This window comes from Stenella coeruleoalba (genome assembly GCF_951394435.1).
Source record: "Stenella coeruleoalba genome assembly, chromosome: 19".
Taxonomy (NCBI): Eukaryota; Metazoa; Chordata; class Mammalia; order Artiodactyla; family Delphinidae; genus Stenella; species Stenella coeruleoalba.
In genome coordinates this window covers 6,295,941-6,312,594 of record NC_137165.1, presented here as the reverse complement: position 1 = coordinate 6,312,594, position 16,654 = coordinate 6,295,941, and the positions used below count along the sequence as shown (strand labels likewise).

Sequence of the window (16,654 nt, the reverse complement as noted above, 5' to 3'; positions counted from 1 at the left end):
CCTCCAGACTCTGCCCTGTATATTCAAAGCCAAGCTCTTGGAATTAAACCAAACAAGCAACACAACATAAACCTTTTCTCCCTCTTAAGTGCTTGGCTCTTACAACAACAACAAAAAAGAAATAGCCTGGTTTTCACCGCTATTGTCTCTGTTCTGTATTTAAAAACTGCTGAGAAATTCAATGGACTGTTTCAGGCTGTAGCCACACTCCCAAGGCATTTCATGTCAATAAGCCACCGAGTAAAGAGCCACAGGGCAACATCCAAACATATAGGAATGGAAAACCTCAATTAGAATTTCAAAATGCATCCCCTACTTGTAATTGTTAGCACACTCGATCGGTTTACATTACCAGAAAACCAGACCAGAGAGTGCAAATGGAAAATAAGTAACAGTCAAAGATTCCATAGAACAATCTGTCCTGCTGTGAAGAAACACGTCATTATGAGAACCAAATGGGCTCTCATAATTTCAGGCAAAAATCAATTTAATGGGACATTACCTATTATCCTAAAACATTTTTTTTAAATCACAAAAATAAAAAGGGAGAAAAAAATTCCTTAAACAATCATGTGGTTTCAAAATGTTACCTACAAAGGAACAAAAATCAAGCTCGCTTCACACTTCTCTCCAACACTGCATTTCAGAAAACAGTGGAACAGTTTTTACAGACCTTTGAGAAGAACACAGGTATTATCCTAAAATGTTATATCTCCCTAGCTTTGGGCTGGAGATATGGGTTTGAGGGCCATTAGTATAAAGGAAAGAATTGCTGCCTTGGATGGGTGAGTTCATCCAAGGAGAGATTTTAAAGTGAGAGGACCAGAAGCTCTGAGAGATGTCCAAGCAACACTTATATGGAAAGGATGGGCAAAACGGGAGTAGTCAGAGAATGAGAGGAAGTGCCCGAAGGAGGACACTTGTCATGGAAGCTAAGAGACTAGTGAATCTGGAATCTCCTGGGTTGAACAGAGCCAAGAAGTAAAGTAAGATAGGGCTGATAAGAAAGAAGTCACCAGTAATAGACCTAAAATAAAATTTGTAAAATTGGTCAATCACCATTTTAAAGATATTTGATGTGTAATTTTAGAAATCTAATGAATTATTAGCATTTATTCCCAGTAACTGAAATGAACTCCCCACAACACTCAAGAGTATAAGAAATGACACATCCTTTTTTCTTTTTTATAATTGTGAAGTATATCGTGCATACAAAGAAGTAAAGAATATATATGTACAGTTTAAGATGAATGATAAAATGAAAATAAACTGGCTTATGCCAGGTTATTTCTTAACCCCATAACCTGGCTTATGCCAGGTTATTTCTTAACCCCATAACCTGGCATAAGCCAGGTTAAGAAATAAAACATTACCAGGGGCTCCCGTGTGCCCCTCACCATCCCATGCCTCTCTGTCCCCAACAAGAAGGGATCAAAATCTGAATTTCGTGATAATCACCCACTTACTTTTCTCTAGATGACTACATATGTATATCTGCCTGAAAAAAATATTCTTTGTTTCATTTGGTTTGAAACTTCTAATAAATGTACTCTAATGTACTCATCTGTAACTTGCCTTTTTTGTACATTATGCTTTTGAGATTCATCCTGTTGATGCATACAACTACAGTCCTTTCATTTTCACTGCTGTATAGTATTGTATTCTATGAATAGTATATACCATAATTTATTTATCCATTCTATCACGGATGAACACTTGGTTTGTTTCCCATAATTTTGCTATTATGCAAAATGTAACAATCAATGTTCTTATGTGTATCTCCGGGATGGAGCCCCAAGTAGCCTGGACTCTCCTTCTACACATGTATCCAATATATCTGCCCATGAGTGTCTGACATCATCACTTAGGGCATTCAAGGTGGCTGAGAGGAGACCATTCTAACAATGCATGCATGTTCTTTGAATTAAAAGTTCATCATTATTTTCAAATATTTGATACAGAAAGGTTGATTTAGATTCAATATCCATTAGCAGCATCCCAAGAAATCTCAACATAACGTTTGTCAAGGAAGAAAAGAAGAGCTGTTAAGATTCTGTAAATATAATGCCAACTGCTCACTTTTGAATAATTGTAAAAGGCTTTCAATTTTGCACTACCTGCTCGTGTGAACACAACTTGTCAATGATGACTATCCAGAATTTAAAGAGATCGTTATTTACAAGTGTTGAACAGGAATTATGCCTTGTCATTTCAAGCAAAAAATCTGATATACAAAATGCAATGCTCATGGAAGCAAGTTCAAGTTTCTAATTTAAAAAATGGCAACAATTACACAAATTTCATATCTTCCTTAACACCTCTTGCAGTAGCCAGCCTCTCAGAGAGCACCCAAGGATTCTTCTTCCCTGGTGTTCACATCCTGGTGTAGTTCTCTTTCACAATGAATAAGGTGAACGTCTGTAACTAATGGGATTTTTGCAGAAATGACAGTGTGACCTCCAAGGCTAGGTCATAACAGACATTGGGGCTTGTCTTGCTCTCAGATCACCTGGTCTAGGGGAAGGCAGCCAGGGTGTTATGAAGACATTTAAGCACCCAATGGAGAGCTCCACATGCTGAGGAACTGAAGCCTCCTGCTGACAGTCAGCACTGACTTGCCAGCCACATTAATGAGCTACCTTGGAAGTGGTTCCTCCAATCCCAGTCAAGCTTTCAGATAATGTAGCCCCTGATAACATCTTGTCTGAAACATTATGAGACATCATGAGCCAGAACCACCCAGCTAAACTGCTCCCATCTTCCTGACCCACCATAAACTATGTGAGATAATAAATGTCCATTGCTATTTTAAGCTGCTACCTTTTGGGGTAATTTGTTACACAGCAATAGATAACTAATACACTCGTAACTTTTATTTTTCATACCATAATTACACAATAGAAAGACAATGTCAGCTGTTTTCAATAAGTCCCATATAGATGCCCCCCAAATCTCTTTCTACAATGGAGATTAAGGTGTGGTGCTGGAGAAAAAAAAGCAAAAGCTGACATTGCCAGTGTCCAGTAGCCTTCACTCTCAGACACCTTCAAGTCATCTCCACAGGCTCCTGTGTTTCTATGTTGCGGCAAAGGGACAAAGAGGATGTAGGGCAAATAGGTCACGGTGGGGGTGGCAGAAACTGTATTTGAAGAGTTTACGGGAACTTAATGGCCCTGAATTCACTCTATACACAAAATACGAGCAGGATTGACGATAAGATGCCTTCCTATATGCAAAATAAAAACTCTGCAAAACTAGGATATGTGTAAGAAGCCCCCAACATTTCTATTTTTCCCTGATGCTTTTTTGAAATGTCAACTATCAAATCCATTTAAAAATTGTTTTAGTGCCTCTGCTTTGTCCCTTTACTCATAGTTGGTCTGCCTACTGTTTAATCCAGAACTGACAAAACACTCTCTACAAACATAAAGTTTCATGTTGTAAGGTGGACACTCTTCATCACAGCACCTCCTGTGCCCCAGTTATTATTAAATCAATCATTTTACCTTCTAGCTACTGGCTTTTCCTGAGGGGCTCTTATTAGCAAAGCTGCCTTTAATAAGTGCTTATTCTGTTAATATTCCTTTGAAGCCCATTCTAAATGTTCTTTTTACCCAGAAACTCTGCAGTCTCTGATTGGTGACTAAAATCAGGGTGGTAGGGCAGAGAGGAACTCATTTCAGAACTGCAGGCCTCCTGCTGCCCGAATTGTCCCTTTCCTTGTCCCATTCTCACCTTACATGCATGCAAAGGGCCAAGCTATTTATATCCTGAGCATGGAGAAGGACTCAGCAGGTGACAAATGCTAATTTCTGAGGTCAGGAAAGGTGCTTCACATTATCACTTTTTGAAGACAAGATGCAGACAAAGGGCAGGACAGGGAGGCTCTGAACATCCTACATATTGAATAGTGCTTTGCTGCATTTAAGAACTCATTGCTGCCATACTCATGGAAATCAGTGATCTCATAGTTTTAGCCCCCATTTTTCAGATTAAGCACACACTCAAGGCATGGACAAAGCAGGCCAGTAAAACTTTTATTTTCTTATAATTGATATTAAAATTATGAAGCTAAGCCGTCTAATATGACAGTTACTAGCCACATGTGACTATTTAATTTTATATTAATTAAAATGAAAATGAAAAATCCAGTTCCCTAGTAGCACAGCACATTCTAAATGCTCAGTAGCCACTGTTATAATATTTCAGTTATCATGAAAAAGAAATAAAAATTTGATTGGGGGGCTTCCCTGGTGGCGCACTGGTTGAAAGTCCGCCTGCCGATGCAGGGGACACGGGTTCGTGCCCCGGTCCGGGAGGATCCCACATGCCGCGGAGCAGCTGGGCTCGTGAGCCATGGCCACTGAGCCTGCGCATCCGGAGCCTGTGCTCCGCAACGGGAGGGGCCACAACAGTGAGAGGCCCGCGTACCGCAAAAAAAAAAAAAAAATTTGATTGATTTCCCTTACATGTATTTTGTGATTTGACATTGTTTTTAACTTTGAATTACACTTTTGGGAGTAGGTGGGAGAACCATAATACTTTCAGTGTCTGGACACCTCTAAAGAATTTGATGTGACCTTAGCCAGCACGCTCCTTAGCAGCATTTATATCCTTGATCTCCCCTCCATGCGCTTCATCCATAAGCATGGCCCCGAACAGTCACCCACGAGCACCTCTAATCCACGAGTTCAGACGCGAAACCTGAGCCTCTGCTGGTTTCCTAGCAACAGCGACGCGACCCCGCCCCTTACCCCGCCTTGCCTCTCCTACCTTATTGGACCGGAGTGGGCGGGAACAGTAGTCAAGTGTCCAGTAGGAGGGTAGCGGAGGCGGGAGTCCTGGCCGCGTCCCGGTCGCCCGGGAAACCTCTGCAGGCAGGTTCGCGCGCGATGCCGAGCGCCGAGGAGCTTCCCGCGCTGGCTGAGGAGAACGCGGACTGGGAGCCCGGCGCCGACCCGCGGCTGCGACTCCTGGGGGCCTACGTGGCCCGGAGCCTGCGGCCGGCTGCGGGCGCATGGGAGCGCTGCGCGGGCTCGGCCGAGGCGAGGCAACTGCTGCACGCCTTCCTGGGCCGCGGGGCCGCGGAGGGGCCGCGGCCGCTGCTGGTGGTGCGGCCCGGGCCCGCGGGCCTGGCGGTGCGCGCGGGGCTGGACGCGGGACCCGAGGCCGGCGCGCCTCGTGCTAAGGGGCTTTTTTGCCTGCGCACCAGGCCCGAGCCGCCGGGGCCCGACAGCCTCCGCGGAGCAGTGCTGTGCGGGGACCTGCCCGCCAAGCCGCTGGAGCATCTGGTCGCGCTCTTCTCCGAGGTGAGGGTGGGTCGGTGGCCCCGCACTGGCTGCGCTGGAGGAGGAGGCGGGGCCGGCGGGGCGGGGCCATGGGAGAGGAGACTGGAGCTGAGCTCAAGGAGTTAAGAATAAAGTGGGATGGGCCGGCTGGCCGAGCTGGCGGGAAACTAGGACCCTGGGCTGCCCCCTGAGATGTGGAGGCGAGACGTGAAATGGCAGCTGCGGGGAATCTGAGCAGGGGCTGGGTCCGAGTCAGGCCATCGCGGGGGACTTGCTTCATTCCTGGTCTGCGTTGAGGCCAAAGTCAAGGCGAGGCTAGATTCTTAAGAGGGCCTGGGTCCTGACCTCTTTTTGAGGCGCCGTTTCTGAATCCCCCCTGTAAGCTGGCATTGCAAAAGCCCGGGAGTGGGGGCTTGCCTGGTGGCGCAGTGGTTGAGAGTCTGCCTGCCAGTGCAGGGGACACGGGTTCGAGCCCTGGTCTGGGTAGATCTCACATGCCGCGGAGCGGCTGGGCCCGTGAGCCCTGGCCGCTGAGCCTGCGCGTCTGGAGCCTGTGCTCCGCGATGAAGAGTGGCCCCCGCTCGCCGCAACTAGAGAAAGCCCTCGCACAGAAACGAAGACCCAACACAGCCAAATAAATAAATAAATAAATTTATTTTTTAAAAAGCCCGGGAGTGGTGGACCCGGGGGCATTTCCTATGGGTCAGTGAAGGAGGTGAAGGGCTCTCCACGCTCTTTACTTCTGGAGAAGAGTTAAAAAGGAGAGGTGGCTTGGTTTTGATTTTCGTGTCCTTCATGAACCAGAGGTCACCCCTGTGCCCAGGTAAGAAGTTGAGGCATCCAGTTGGAAATGTCCAGCAGGCGTTTGGGGGGGGCCGGCCTGGAGCGCAGGAAGGAAGGTCTCCCCGGATGTGGATTATGGAGTGCTTTGGTGACGCCACAGCAGAAGCCTCCGGAGTGCAGGGGTGCCCGGGAGAGATTCTTGGGACACTGAGACCTTTCTGGAATAGGAGTGAACGCCCCTGGAAGTTGGGTGTGTGTGCTCCTGGAGGCTTGATGCCCTGCTGTGTGATGTTTCCTGTCACAGGTGCTGTGGGGAACACCAGAGAAATAAAGACAAGATCCCACCTGTGAAATTCACTATATATATAGCATCTTCAAAGCTAGTGTGACTGAGGTGGAGACAGACCTTACCTAAAGTTGGCACCAGTGCTAGCATTGGGTCCTGGAGGCTCCCTGCTGCATCAGGTGTTAGGCCTTTGGTTGCTTCATGAGGAGGCTTTGGGGAGGGGGAGTTCCAGAGAAGGGTCTGGGGTGACAGAGGAGCTCTAGGGGACCCAGGGAAGCTAGGTTTCTCAGTAGATATGGAAGTATTTCAGTATTTTAATAACCGAATGGCTTTACTGCTGTGTGTTGTCTGAACACCATCCCTGCAGGAATCCAAGCTTGGATCAAATTCCCTCATGAAAGGTGATGATAGGAAGAAGTGCTTGAAAACAAACTTATGGTTACCAAAGGGGAAAGGGGGGGAGGGATAAATTGGGAGATTGGGGTTCACAGATACACACCACTCTATATAAAATAGATAACCAACAAGGACCTACTGTGTAGCACAGGGAACTCAATATCTTGTAATAACCTATAATGGAGAAGAATCTAAGAAAGAATATATATATAACTGAATCACTTTGCTGTACACCTGAAATTAACACACTGTAAATCAACTATATCTTAACAAAATTTTTTTTAAACTTTAAAAAATTTTAAAAAAGAAAATAAGATAAACAAAATGTGAAATAGGTGAATAGATTTTAATTTACAGAATAAAGACAATGTTTATTGATATGGAAAACAAAAAGTGCTGTTGGGTTCAGAGGACAGACATATGCGTGTGGTCTGAGAGCCCTGCTTCACCTGCAGCTCTGAACTGGCTCCTGAACAAGGAGAAGGATTAGAATAAATAGAGAGCAGGGTAACTTTCAAGGTCTGGGGAGCAGACTGAACAAAGGTTCCGAGATGGAGCTACACCTAGTGTACGTAGAGGGCAGTGGGTCCATCTCAGAGTGGCGTCATGGCCAAGGCAAGGCAGTTCAGCGAGTGAAAGTAATTGTAAAACACCTCAGACTCTTAAATGTTCAAGAATTTTTATCGGTGCATTGAAAGAGGCTGGAAACAAACTGAATGTTCATCCGTAGGGGACTGGGTGAACGAATTAAGGTCCGTCTATAATTAAAAGTAATGATTGATAATGGAACCGTTCTTAAGATCATTTTATTTTTATGGTGGCATAAAAAACCCACATAAAAAAAAAAAAACCCACATAAAATTCACTCTCCCAGCAATTTCCAAGCGTACAGCACAACACTGTCAACCTCATGCACATCATTGCGTGGCAGATCCCCAGAACCATCCCCCCATCCTGCATGGTTGAAACTCTACACTCACGGAACAACTCCCACCTGTGCCCCCCTCAGCCCCAGGCAGCCACATTCTACTTTCTGTGTCTATGAATTTAACCACTCTTGGTACCTCATGTAAGTGGAATCATGACGTATTTGTCTTTTTGTGACTGGCTTGCTTCACTCAGCATAATGTCCTCAAAGAGGTTCATTCTCAAGGTAGCATGTGACAGAATTTCCTTCCTTTTTAAGACTGAATAGTATCCCATTGTATGTATATATACCACATTTTCTTTATCCCATTCATCCATGGATGGACATTTAGGTTCCTTTCACCTCTTGGCTATTGTGGATAATGCTGCAATTTAAGATAATTTTTCTTAAAGGTTTAGAACTGTACGTATAGGATGCTACCGTTTCTGCTAAAAAAGAGAAAGGAGGGAGGGAGGAAAAACATTCATTTACAGAGTAATCCACAGGCCCAAGGAACTGGGCGACTCAGGGAGGTACAGGGGTAGGTAGCTTTTTACTGTCATGCTTTTGTACTTTAAAAGTTTGCACCACGTAAATGTGTTATCTGTTTTAAAAACCTAATAATAAAATAATAAATAAATATAATAAATATAAATAAATATAACAAATAAATAAATAATAAAAATAAAACAATTTATTTTTAAAATACCTCGAGGCCTTTACTTGCGTTTCTCAAAAGCTCTAACAGCAATTCTTGGGCCATGCAACCACTGCCGTCCCATCCGCTTTTTTCACACACCCTGAAGCTGATCCAGAGCCACTTCGGGGCCCTGCACCCCTCCCACTCATGGATCAGCCCCTGGCTGCGTGCTCCTGGTCCTAACTAACTAAAGCCAAAATATCCCACCTGGATGAGAAAAGTACTCTTTGTTGGCGGGGGTGGGGTGTGGGGGGGTGATATTAACGAAGGAATGAAGCTATAAATTTTAACTTTTCTGTCCCATTACACTAGCACAAGGTAAAATGTGCATCCAGGAAATGTTTCCAAGGGAGAATTGCCAGAACTTAGAAACCAGCCCTCCTGCTCCCTTTCTTCCTCCTCCCAGTCCCTTCATTCACTGCTGCCAGGTTCCTTTTCCTAGAGCTCTGGAACTTGGATGCTGTTTTGAAGTTTGGGGTTTGGGAGAGGGAGTGTCACCCACCCTTTCTAATCAGGTGTCCAGTCGGGTGGACCCCCCAACTGGGTCCTTACGTTGCCCAGTGCCAGCTGGTGCCAAATGAAGGAAACCAGGTCCAGCAGAGCAGAAACTTTATTCTTTAATCAAGGAATGGAGAAGGGGGAAGCTCCTGCTCTGAAAACGCCACCTTCTCCCCGGGTGAGGAGAGGGGTGCCTTGTGCAGAGCCCGGTGAAGAGCAAGGGCGGGGCGGGGCAGGAGGAGCGGGCATGCGCAGAACCTCCGTGCGTGCGTCGGGAGCGCCTCTCCTCGAGCGTCGCGACGCCTCTGCGTGTGCATGCCCTGTCGCCATCTTGGACCATTCGGCTGCCCTCAGGTACTGCGGTTTTCCTTGCTTGCCGTTTCCGTAGCCTCAGCCTTAGTTTCCCTTAAGCCAGTGCAGCGGTGGGCGTAGGTAGATGGGTTGTTGAGGGCAGAAGAAGGGAGGCTGTAGGTTTGTTTCCGGTAAAAGTGTGGGTCCTTTTCCCCGTGAGAGGAGCATGGGATTTGGAGTCTGGGGGACCCGGGTTCCAATGCTGGTTCTGTCGCGTTCAGTGGGGATGGTGTGAGCGCGCTAGCTCACCTCTGTCAGGATTGAAGCACCTTGTAGGCTTGTCGTGAAATTTAAAATAACCTATCAGGACGCTTGGAATAGAGTGTGTTAGCATCACAGAGGGCAAGCCTGTAGTGCTCGTCGCACGGCAGGCTGGTAAATCGAGAGAGGAGGTGTTGGGGCAAAGAATAGTGGCTTTAATCGGAATGCCAGCAGCCCAAGAAGATGGTGGGCTGGTAGAACCATCTTCCCTGAGGTAGAATTCAAGCTTCTTTTGTACTGAAGGCGGGGAGGAGGTGTGGCTGGTATTACAAACTTCTTGCAGCTGTTCACAAAGGTCTGGTCACAGTGTAAACCTCCAACAGGACAATTGTTATTCTCTGTTCTGCAACTTTTTGTTGACACCTTTAAAGGTCAAGCCTGGGAGGCAAAACCTTGGGAATAGGCTGTCATGTGTGTTTCAGGCTCTAGGCAACATCCTTTTACAGAGATGCAGAGCCAGCGTGATTAAGACAGGAAACAAAGCACAACGGTTAGAGCTAAAGGAATAGATACAACGTGGAGTCAGGTTGGTGCTCTGTTAACATTAGTTGTAGGTTTTCCCTAAAGGACAAGAATTACCGTGACTCTACATCCCCCTTAAAAGCTTCCTCACTTCCTGTCACCCACCCTTGTCACTTTGCTCTAACCCAAACTCATCTCTCCCCAAAGACTCAGCCTTTCTGCTTCTGAGGTGAGACAGGCATCCTTGCTTCTCTTTGCTCCTTCTCGATTCAAGTGGAAAACAGTCCAGTTTGAACCTGATGCCTTTAGACAAAGCCACCGTCTCCCCCCATTGCTGTGTCATAAATTGATAGCACTGCCCTCATTTCCCCACGGTTGGGTTCCTGCTCGCTGTGACTCTCCCCCAGCGTTGCTCCCGTCTTAACACGTGGCTCTTTCAATAGACACATAAGTGATCCTTCATTAACCCGGCCTCTGGGACCCTTGAACCTTCCTCCTCCGCTGACCTTGTCGCCCTTCCTATCTTAACCACCCCTTCCCGTGCTGTTCCCAGTCCTTGCATTACCAGACCACGCCCTGGTGATCCAATTCCAGGCACCTCTTTCTCTGACCCTACTCCTGTCTTTCCGGCTCACTGTCCCCAGCAGCCCCCTACCACAAGCCTGTGACCCTGCTGGGACCTGCAGTCCGTTGATCCTGCCGCCTGCCCTCTGTCCATCCTCCACACCCACGTCCTTCCCCCCTTACCCAGCTCAAGTGCTCCATCATTATCATCACGGCCTCTGTCTCGCTTTGTCGTACGTCTTTGGCAAAACCATAAAACTGGTGAACTCCAACTCCCTGCCTACCGTATACCCGCCCTCGTGAAGCTGAGCAGAAATGTCTAGACTTCATGTCTAGTCTTGCTATGTCCTATCCTTTTCCTCACTCGTCAGGCTCCTACCCCCACATTGCATGGAAAAGAAAGAGTTGTCAACGTCACCAGTGACCTCTACTTGTCTGAATCACATGGCCATGTTTCAGTCTTTTTCCTGCTTGACCTGTGAGCAGCCTTTGGCACAGCTCATGGTGACCCGTCCTCCTGGAAGCACTTTCTTCACTTGGCTTTCAGGTCACCAGTCTTCTGGTTTCCTCCTCTCACCATCGCCATTTCTTCTATTTCCCCTGTTGGTACCACCCCCGCTTCTTGCTAACTTGCTAACATTGGAAAGCCCTTGGGCTCATTCCTTGGGCATCTTCTCTGTATATACTCAGTTCCTTGGGGGGCACTCATTCCCTTTCAGAATCTTATGAATCATCTCATCTATCTCTACCAGCTTTGTTATCTCCAGACTTTTCTTCTCTGAGCTCCCAACTGCCAAATCCGACGCCTATTCAGTGTCCCCACTTAGAAGTTCAGTAGATTTATCAAATTCTAACGTGTCCAAGAACCTAATCCCAATTCTTCCCACAAGAACTTAACTCCACCGTTATTCTTCCCCACGTCAGCTATGGTGGTTCCCTTCTTCCTGTTGCCCAAGTCCCAAACCTTGGAATCATCCTGACTCCTTTTTACTCACACGACTAATCCATTAAGAAATCATTTTGGCTGAGCCTTCAAAATTTATGTAGAATTGGACCATTTCTTACTATCTCCTCTACTCTGCCCTGTGCCAAGCCACTCTCTTCTGTATTATAGCAATAACTTGCTAGCCAATCTCTTTTTCCACTTTTGCCCCCAAGAGTCTATTCTCAACTCAGTAGCTGGAGCGATCCTATTAAAAAAGATGTCAGACCATGTTGGTCTTTTGCTCACAACCCTTCAATGATTTACATTCCTCAGAGTAAAAATCAAAATCCCGCAGACAGGGCTGCATGTGATCTGACCCCTTTTACTCACCCCTACTCTTCTTGCCAATCCTGTCCCAGTTTCACTGACCTCCACACTGCTCCTTGATCACACTAGGCATGCTCCCACCTCAGGGCCTTTGCACTGGCTGTTCCTTCTACCCTCAATATACTTCCCCCAAGGGTCTGCACAACACTCTCCCTATCTTCCCCAGTCTTTGTTCAGATGTTACCTTCTCCATGAGATCTGCACCAATCACTCTATTTACCATTACATCACTTCCAGCCCACCTGTTTCATTTTTTTTTTCACAGAACTTATGGTTTACTGACTGTCTCTTCCCTAGAATATAAACTTCATCAAGTCAGGAATCTTCATCTGTTTTGTTCACTGATGTACCTTCCAAGCACCTAGAACAGTGCTAGCATGTGGTAGACTCTTGATAGATATTCATTGAGAATATTCATTTCATAGAAAGTTCATATTCACTATTTTTCTATCACTGAAAGCCCTCCAAAATGCACCCAAGCCCACCTGCCACTTTTTCTTCAGACAGCATATATTTCAGTTATTCTCTGAACCTCTATTGAGTGCTTCCTGTATGCCAAACCCTAGGGAGGATTGTGGGTATAAGATACAGTCCCTGCCTTTCAGATCCTAGAAAAATTCTTGTTCATCCCCTCTGCCCTGTTAGGCCTCCTGCCATGGGTCCAAGGGGTCCTTTCTTAACATGAATGTGAGTAGAGCTCAATTTGTGACATTTTATCTCTCGGCACCCCCTGTTCACCTGCTGTTGTAAGTTCGCAGTTTAGTGATTGCTTCCAGACAGACCAGGCAAGGATCATTCTCTTGGCTTCATATGCTGGGTCCAGGCCTTCTATCTCATAGCCACATGGACTCACTGATCGCATATGGAAACCAACCAACCATTTAAGTCCGTGTTTTCTTTTCAGTCTTTGCTAGGTAGCTCCTTATCACATTTCCTGATCATCTGTTTTTCTTTCTAGTATTCCCTTTCTATTAGTTGTGAACTTTTGACAGGCAGAGGTTCCTAGTGAGTTGCACGAATTACAACTTTTTAAGTTGCTAATGGTAGAAACCTCAATTTAAATCAGCTCAGAAAGTTGAAGAGCAGCCTGATGCAGGAGCTCAAATGATGTCATAGGACTTGGTTTTTCCTCCATCTATAAACCCTCTCTTCCCCATATTGACCATATTCGAAGGCTCCATATGGTAGCAAGTTGGCCACCAATTGTTCCAGACTCGTAGAGAGAGAAAGCTTCTCTTCCTCAAAATGTCCAGATAGAAGACTTTGGCCTGACTCTTATTGGCTCAGATTTGTTCACATATCTACCTCTGGATCTGGAGATGAATACTAACAGAAGAGGGGCTATGTTCAGTGGCCAAAACCAACTCAGGTTCACCCTACAGATAGATTCAAGATCCTCAACTTGGCTTGCTTCTTTAAAATGCCCTCTCAGGCCACCTGTAGACAGAGGGTCATGCTTACCTGCATCTGTCCTGTTTTTTGCCTCTTGGCGTTTGTGACAGTTTCACCCGTTGATGAGGAAGGGAGTCCTGCCCTAGGGTTGCGGGGGTGGCTGTACACGTAACACTGGACAGATGAGACGGCCCGCAGGTTATCAGCACAGATACTCACAGTCCAGAGGAGGGAGATGCTGTGCCAGGCAGGGCCACGTGGGGGCTTGCACGTGGGAACAGAGCAAATGAACAGGGGCTGTGGGAGGCAAGCTTTGTACTATCGAGAGGGTGTGGTGCCCACTGGTTCCTGTGGGGGGATGGGATCGGCTTGCATGAATATTCCACTGGCTGGAACTGAAGCCCACTCCTCAGGGATGGGCGGCGGCCATGCCTGGTCCCCTTGATAAGCAGGGCTGCTGGACTAGGGGCCTTAGCGGCAGGAGCAGAGTGGGCAGGGAAACTGTGGATAGGCTATTCGAGGCCCTCCCGATTTTACCAGATGCCAAGGCAATACATAATGTTGGTTATTAATAATTAGGTCTTACAGAACAGGGAACTGCAAAAGGTGGTATGTAGCTCTCTCGACCTTTCTCAGAATAGTCTTTAGGGTTTCAGAAGTTGCCTGCCTTTCTTTTCTGTACACGTCTGTCCTAGGTTGTCATCCCCATCCTGGCCAATGAGAAGAATCACCTAGACTGGCCCCACGTGGTTTGCCAAGATGTCCAGCGACATGCCCACAGCCTCCAACGTGACCTCTTGGTTCTCCTTGCGCAAGCAAAGGGGAAAACTTTGCTGCCTCTTCCAGTCGGCTCAGAAAAAATGGGGTTTGTGGATTCTGAAAGTGAGACCGCGTAAGTACCACCAGGCTGGCCATATGGGCCTCAGAGATGTGGGAGATGCTGGTTTATCTGAGTGTTGTCTTTACGACTTTTCTGTTCCTGACTCTGCATATCTCTTTGTTCTGCACACAAGCCCACTGTTTGCCAGCATCCTCAGACTGTATGTTTTGTGCTGATGACTACCCTCGCCCCAGTCCGTCTGCCGGACGTCTTTTAAGGCTGTCACGCAACATGGCCTTTTTTCTGCTCAGAACTATTTCAGGGCTGAGAGTAGCCAGGCTGATTTCAGTGTTTCGCTTATCAGGACAGTGTCTCGCTTATCAGGACAGTGTCATCATTGGCAAAGACCCAGGTCCGGTCTGGGAGACAGCATGCCTCTTCCCAGCATTTACCCAGCACACACTGTCACTGTCCAGACCCTCCTCCCCCAGCAGCTGGAGAATTTTTTCAGGTCCTGGGGATTTTTTTCCAAACAGAAACAAATCTGGTTTTGTTGAGGCTTGAGGTCCATGCCTCCTGTGCCTGGGAAGACATTAAAGCCTCATCCTCTTCTCCATGTAAGAGTGATACCAACTATCAGCTTCCACTTACCATTCCAGGTTTTCTTCTGTCCTGTGGGGATTCTTTTCTTTTTCATTCAAGCCAGGCTATATATCTAAATGCTATTTTTTAATCGTCTTCTATCCAGCATTTCTATATGTTTGTGGCAACAGGCCATCTTCCTACATGTGCTTGGTCTGCGATATTGCCGGGAGTCTCCAAATGTATTATGTCATCATTGTGTATTCAGGGCCCATGATTTTATCTGAAGAATAAGTAATGCATGGGATAGCAATGTACTTTATAATGAGTTTTTGCTGTTGGAAGTAATTTGCTACATATATAATTAGAAGCAATTTCCCAGTTAACTGTAAAACTTACTGTGGTTTAATAAAAATACACAATTTTCAAAATAAATAAATTCAAATTACCCTTTTCCTATTCCTTTTCTATTTTAACATAATAACATTCACTGTGTGTGTATATAATCATTGCTGAGTTTGTCTCCCTTTGTTCAAATTTGATAATTTCCCAAAAGGTTGGATCATATTTCAGGGAGGTGAGTATCTTCTCCCTTTAATACCGTCCATAATCACTTGTGCCATATCATTGCTCAGCAAATATGAATTTAATTAAATTAAGTGAAGGTAGGTTTCTGGCATGAAAATGCAAATGACAGATTCTCTTTCTTTGTCACCCATGTCCTGGGTTCTTGGCATGAACTATTGTCAGTTCAGACTTGGTGAAAAGGCAACCAAAATGTATTTTTGATTTTTAATCCCTTCCAAACATCCTTAGTTAGTTAGTTTATTTAGAAGGTGTATGGGGGGAATGCATGGGGATTGCATTCTTCATTAGAAAAGTGAGGACAAAGGATAGTAATGTTTGGATGTCTGATAGCTTGCCATGTGGAGGAGAAAGTAACCTATTTCCTCTTACTGCAGAGGTCAGAACTAAGACCAAACGAGGGACTGGCAGGGCGATAGACATGGTTCAAAGTAGAGACAAACTGTCTCCCAGGGAGAGCTGATCTGAGGAATGTGCTGCCTTGTCAAGTAGGGAGCTGGCTGGCATTGGTGGGACTCAAGCAAGGGTTGGGTGACCATTTGGATGTTTTCTGTCCAGTGTATTCCTGCACTGACAGAAGGACTTCATAGGATTCGGAGTTCTTAAACTAGCCTTCAGAATATTGGCGAGCCTCTGAATCTTGAATAATTGTGTATGAATAACTGTATACACACATGCATAAGCAGCTTGTCTGAGGAGAAGATCTGTACTTTTCACTGACTACTCGGTAGAGCCTGTTATCCAACAAAAGTTAAGAGTGCTTGGACTGGGTTTCCCTGGTGGTGCAGTGGTTGGGAGTCCGCCTGCCGATGCAGGGGACATGGGTTCGTGCCCCGGTCCGGGAAGATCCCACGTGCCGCAGAGCGGCTGGGCCCGTGAGCCATGGCCACTGAGTCTGCACATCTGGAGCCTGTGCTCCTCAGCGGGAGAGGCCACAACAGTGAGAGGCCCATGTACCACAAAAAAAAAAAAAAAAGAGTGCTTGGACTAAGTGGAATTTCCCACCTGTTTTTAAAAGATTTGGGATTCTGTTTTGGGGGACACCGAGAGTTAAGCTATTTCCAGTGTCCCAGGAGATTTGTTGTGTCTTTCACAGCTTGGATTCTATGGATAAGTCAGTCATGTATGCCATTGAGTCTGCAGTGATCCAGTGGAGCCATCAAGTCCAGGTGGTTCTCAAGAGGGAGTCTTCCCAGCCTCTCCTACAGGGGGAGAATCCCACCCCACAGGTGGAGTTGGAGTTCTGGAAGAGCAGGTAGGCACAGGCTCAAACCCTGGGGAGCAGATGTCTCTCAGAGGATAATGGGCTGGGGGAGGCAGCCATTGAGTCTGGTCCCACCCCCAGGCATCTCTCATCACCCCTGGAGCAGACAGCTCGGTGTCTCTCATCACCCCTGGAGCAGACAGCTTGATGTCATTTGGGTCAATGCAGTTCTTCTGTGCACTGGGAGTTGACACTTTCCCCGA

The 16,654-nt window shown here is 46.4% G+C and overlaps 1 protein-coding gene across 1 annotated transcript in view; it reads left to right on the top strand.

Moving 5' to 3' along the window:
- Positions 1-4,304: 4,304 nt before the first annotated feature.
- Positions 4,305-16,654, top strand: part of DNAH9 (dynein axonemal heavy chain 9) — a 300,193-nt gene continuing 287,843 nt past the window's right edge. Inside the window, exons 1-3 of the mRNA XM_079903920.1 lie at positions 4,305-5,309; positions 13,896-14,092; positions 16,284-16,442. Coding sequence (XP_079760046.1) covers positions 4,893-5,309; positions 13,896-14,092; positions 16,284-16,442 — 773 coding nt within the window. The 5' untranslated portion in view covers positions 4,305-4,892. The remainder of the gene's footprint in view (positions 5,310-13,895; positions 14,093-16,283; positions 16,443-16,654) is intronic.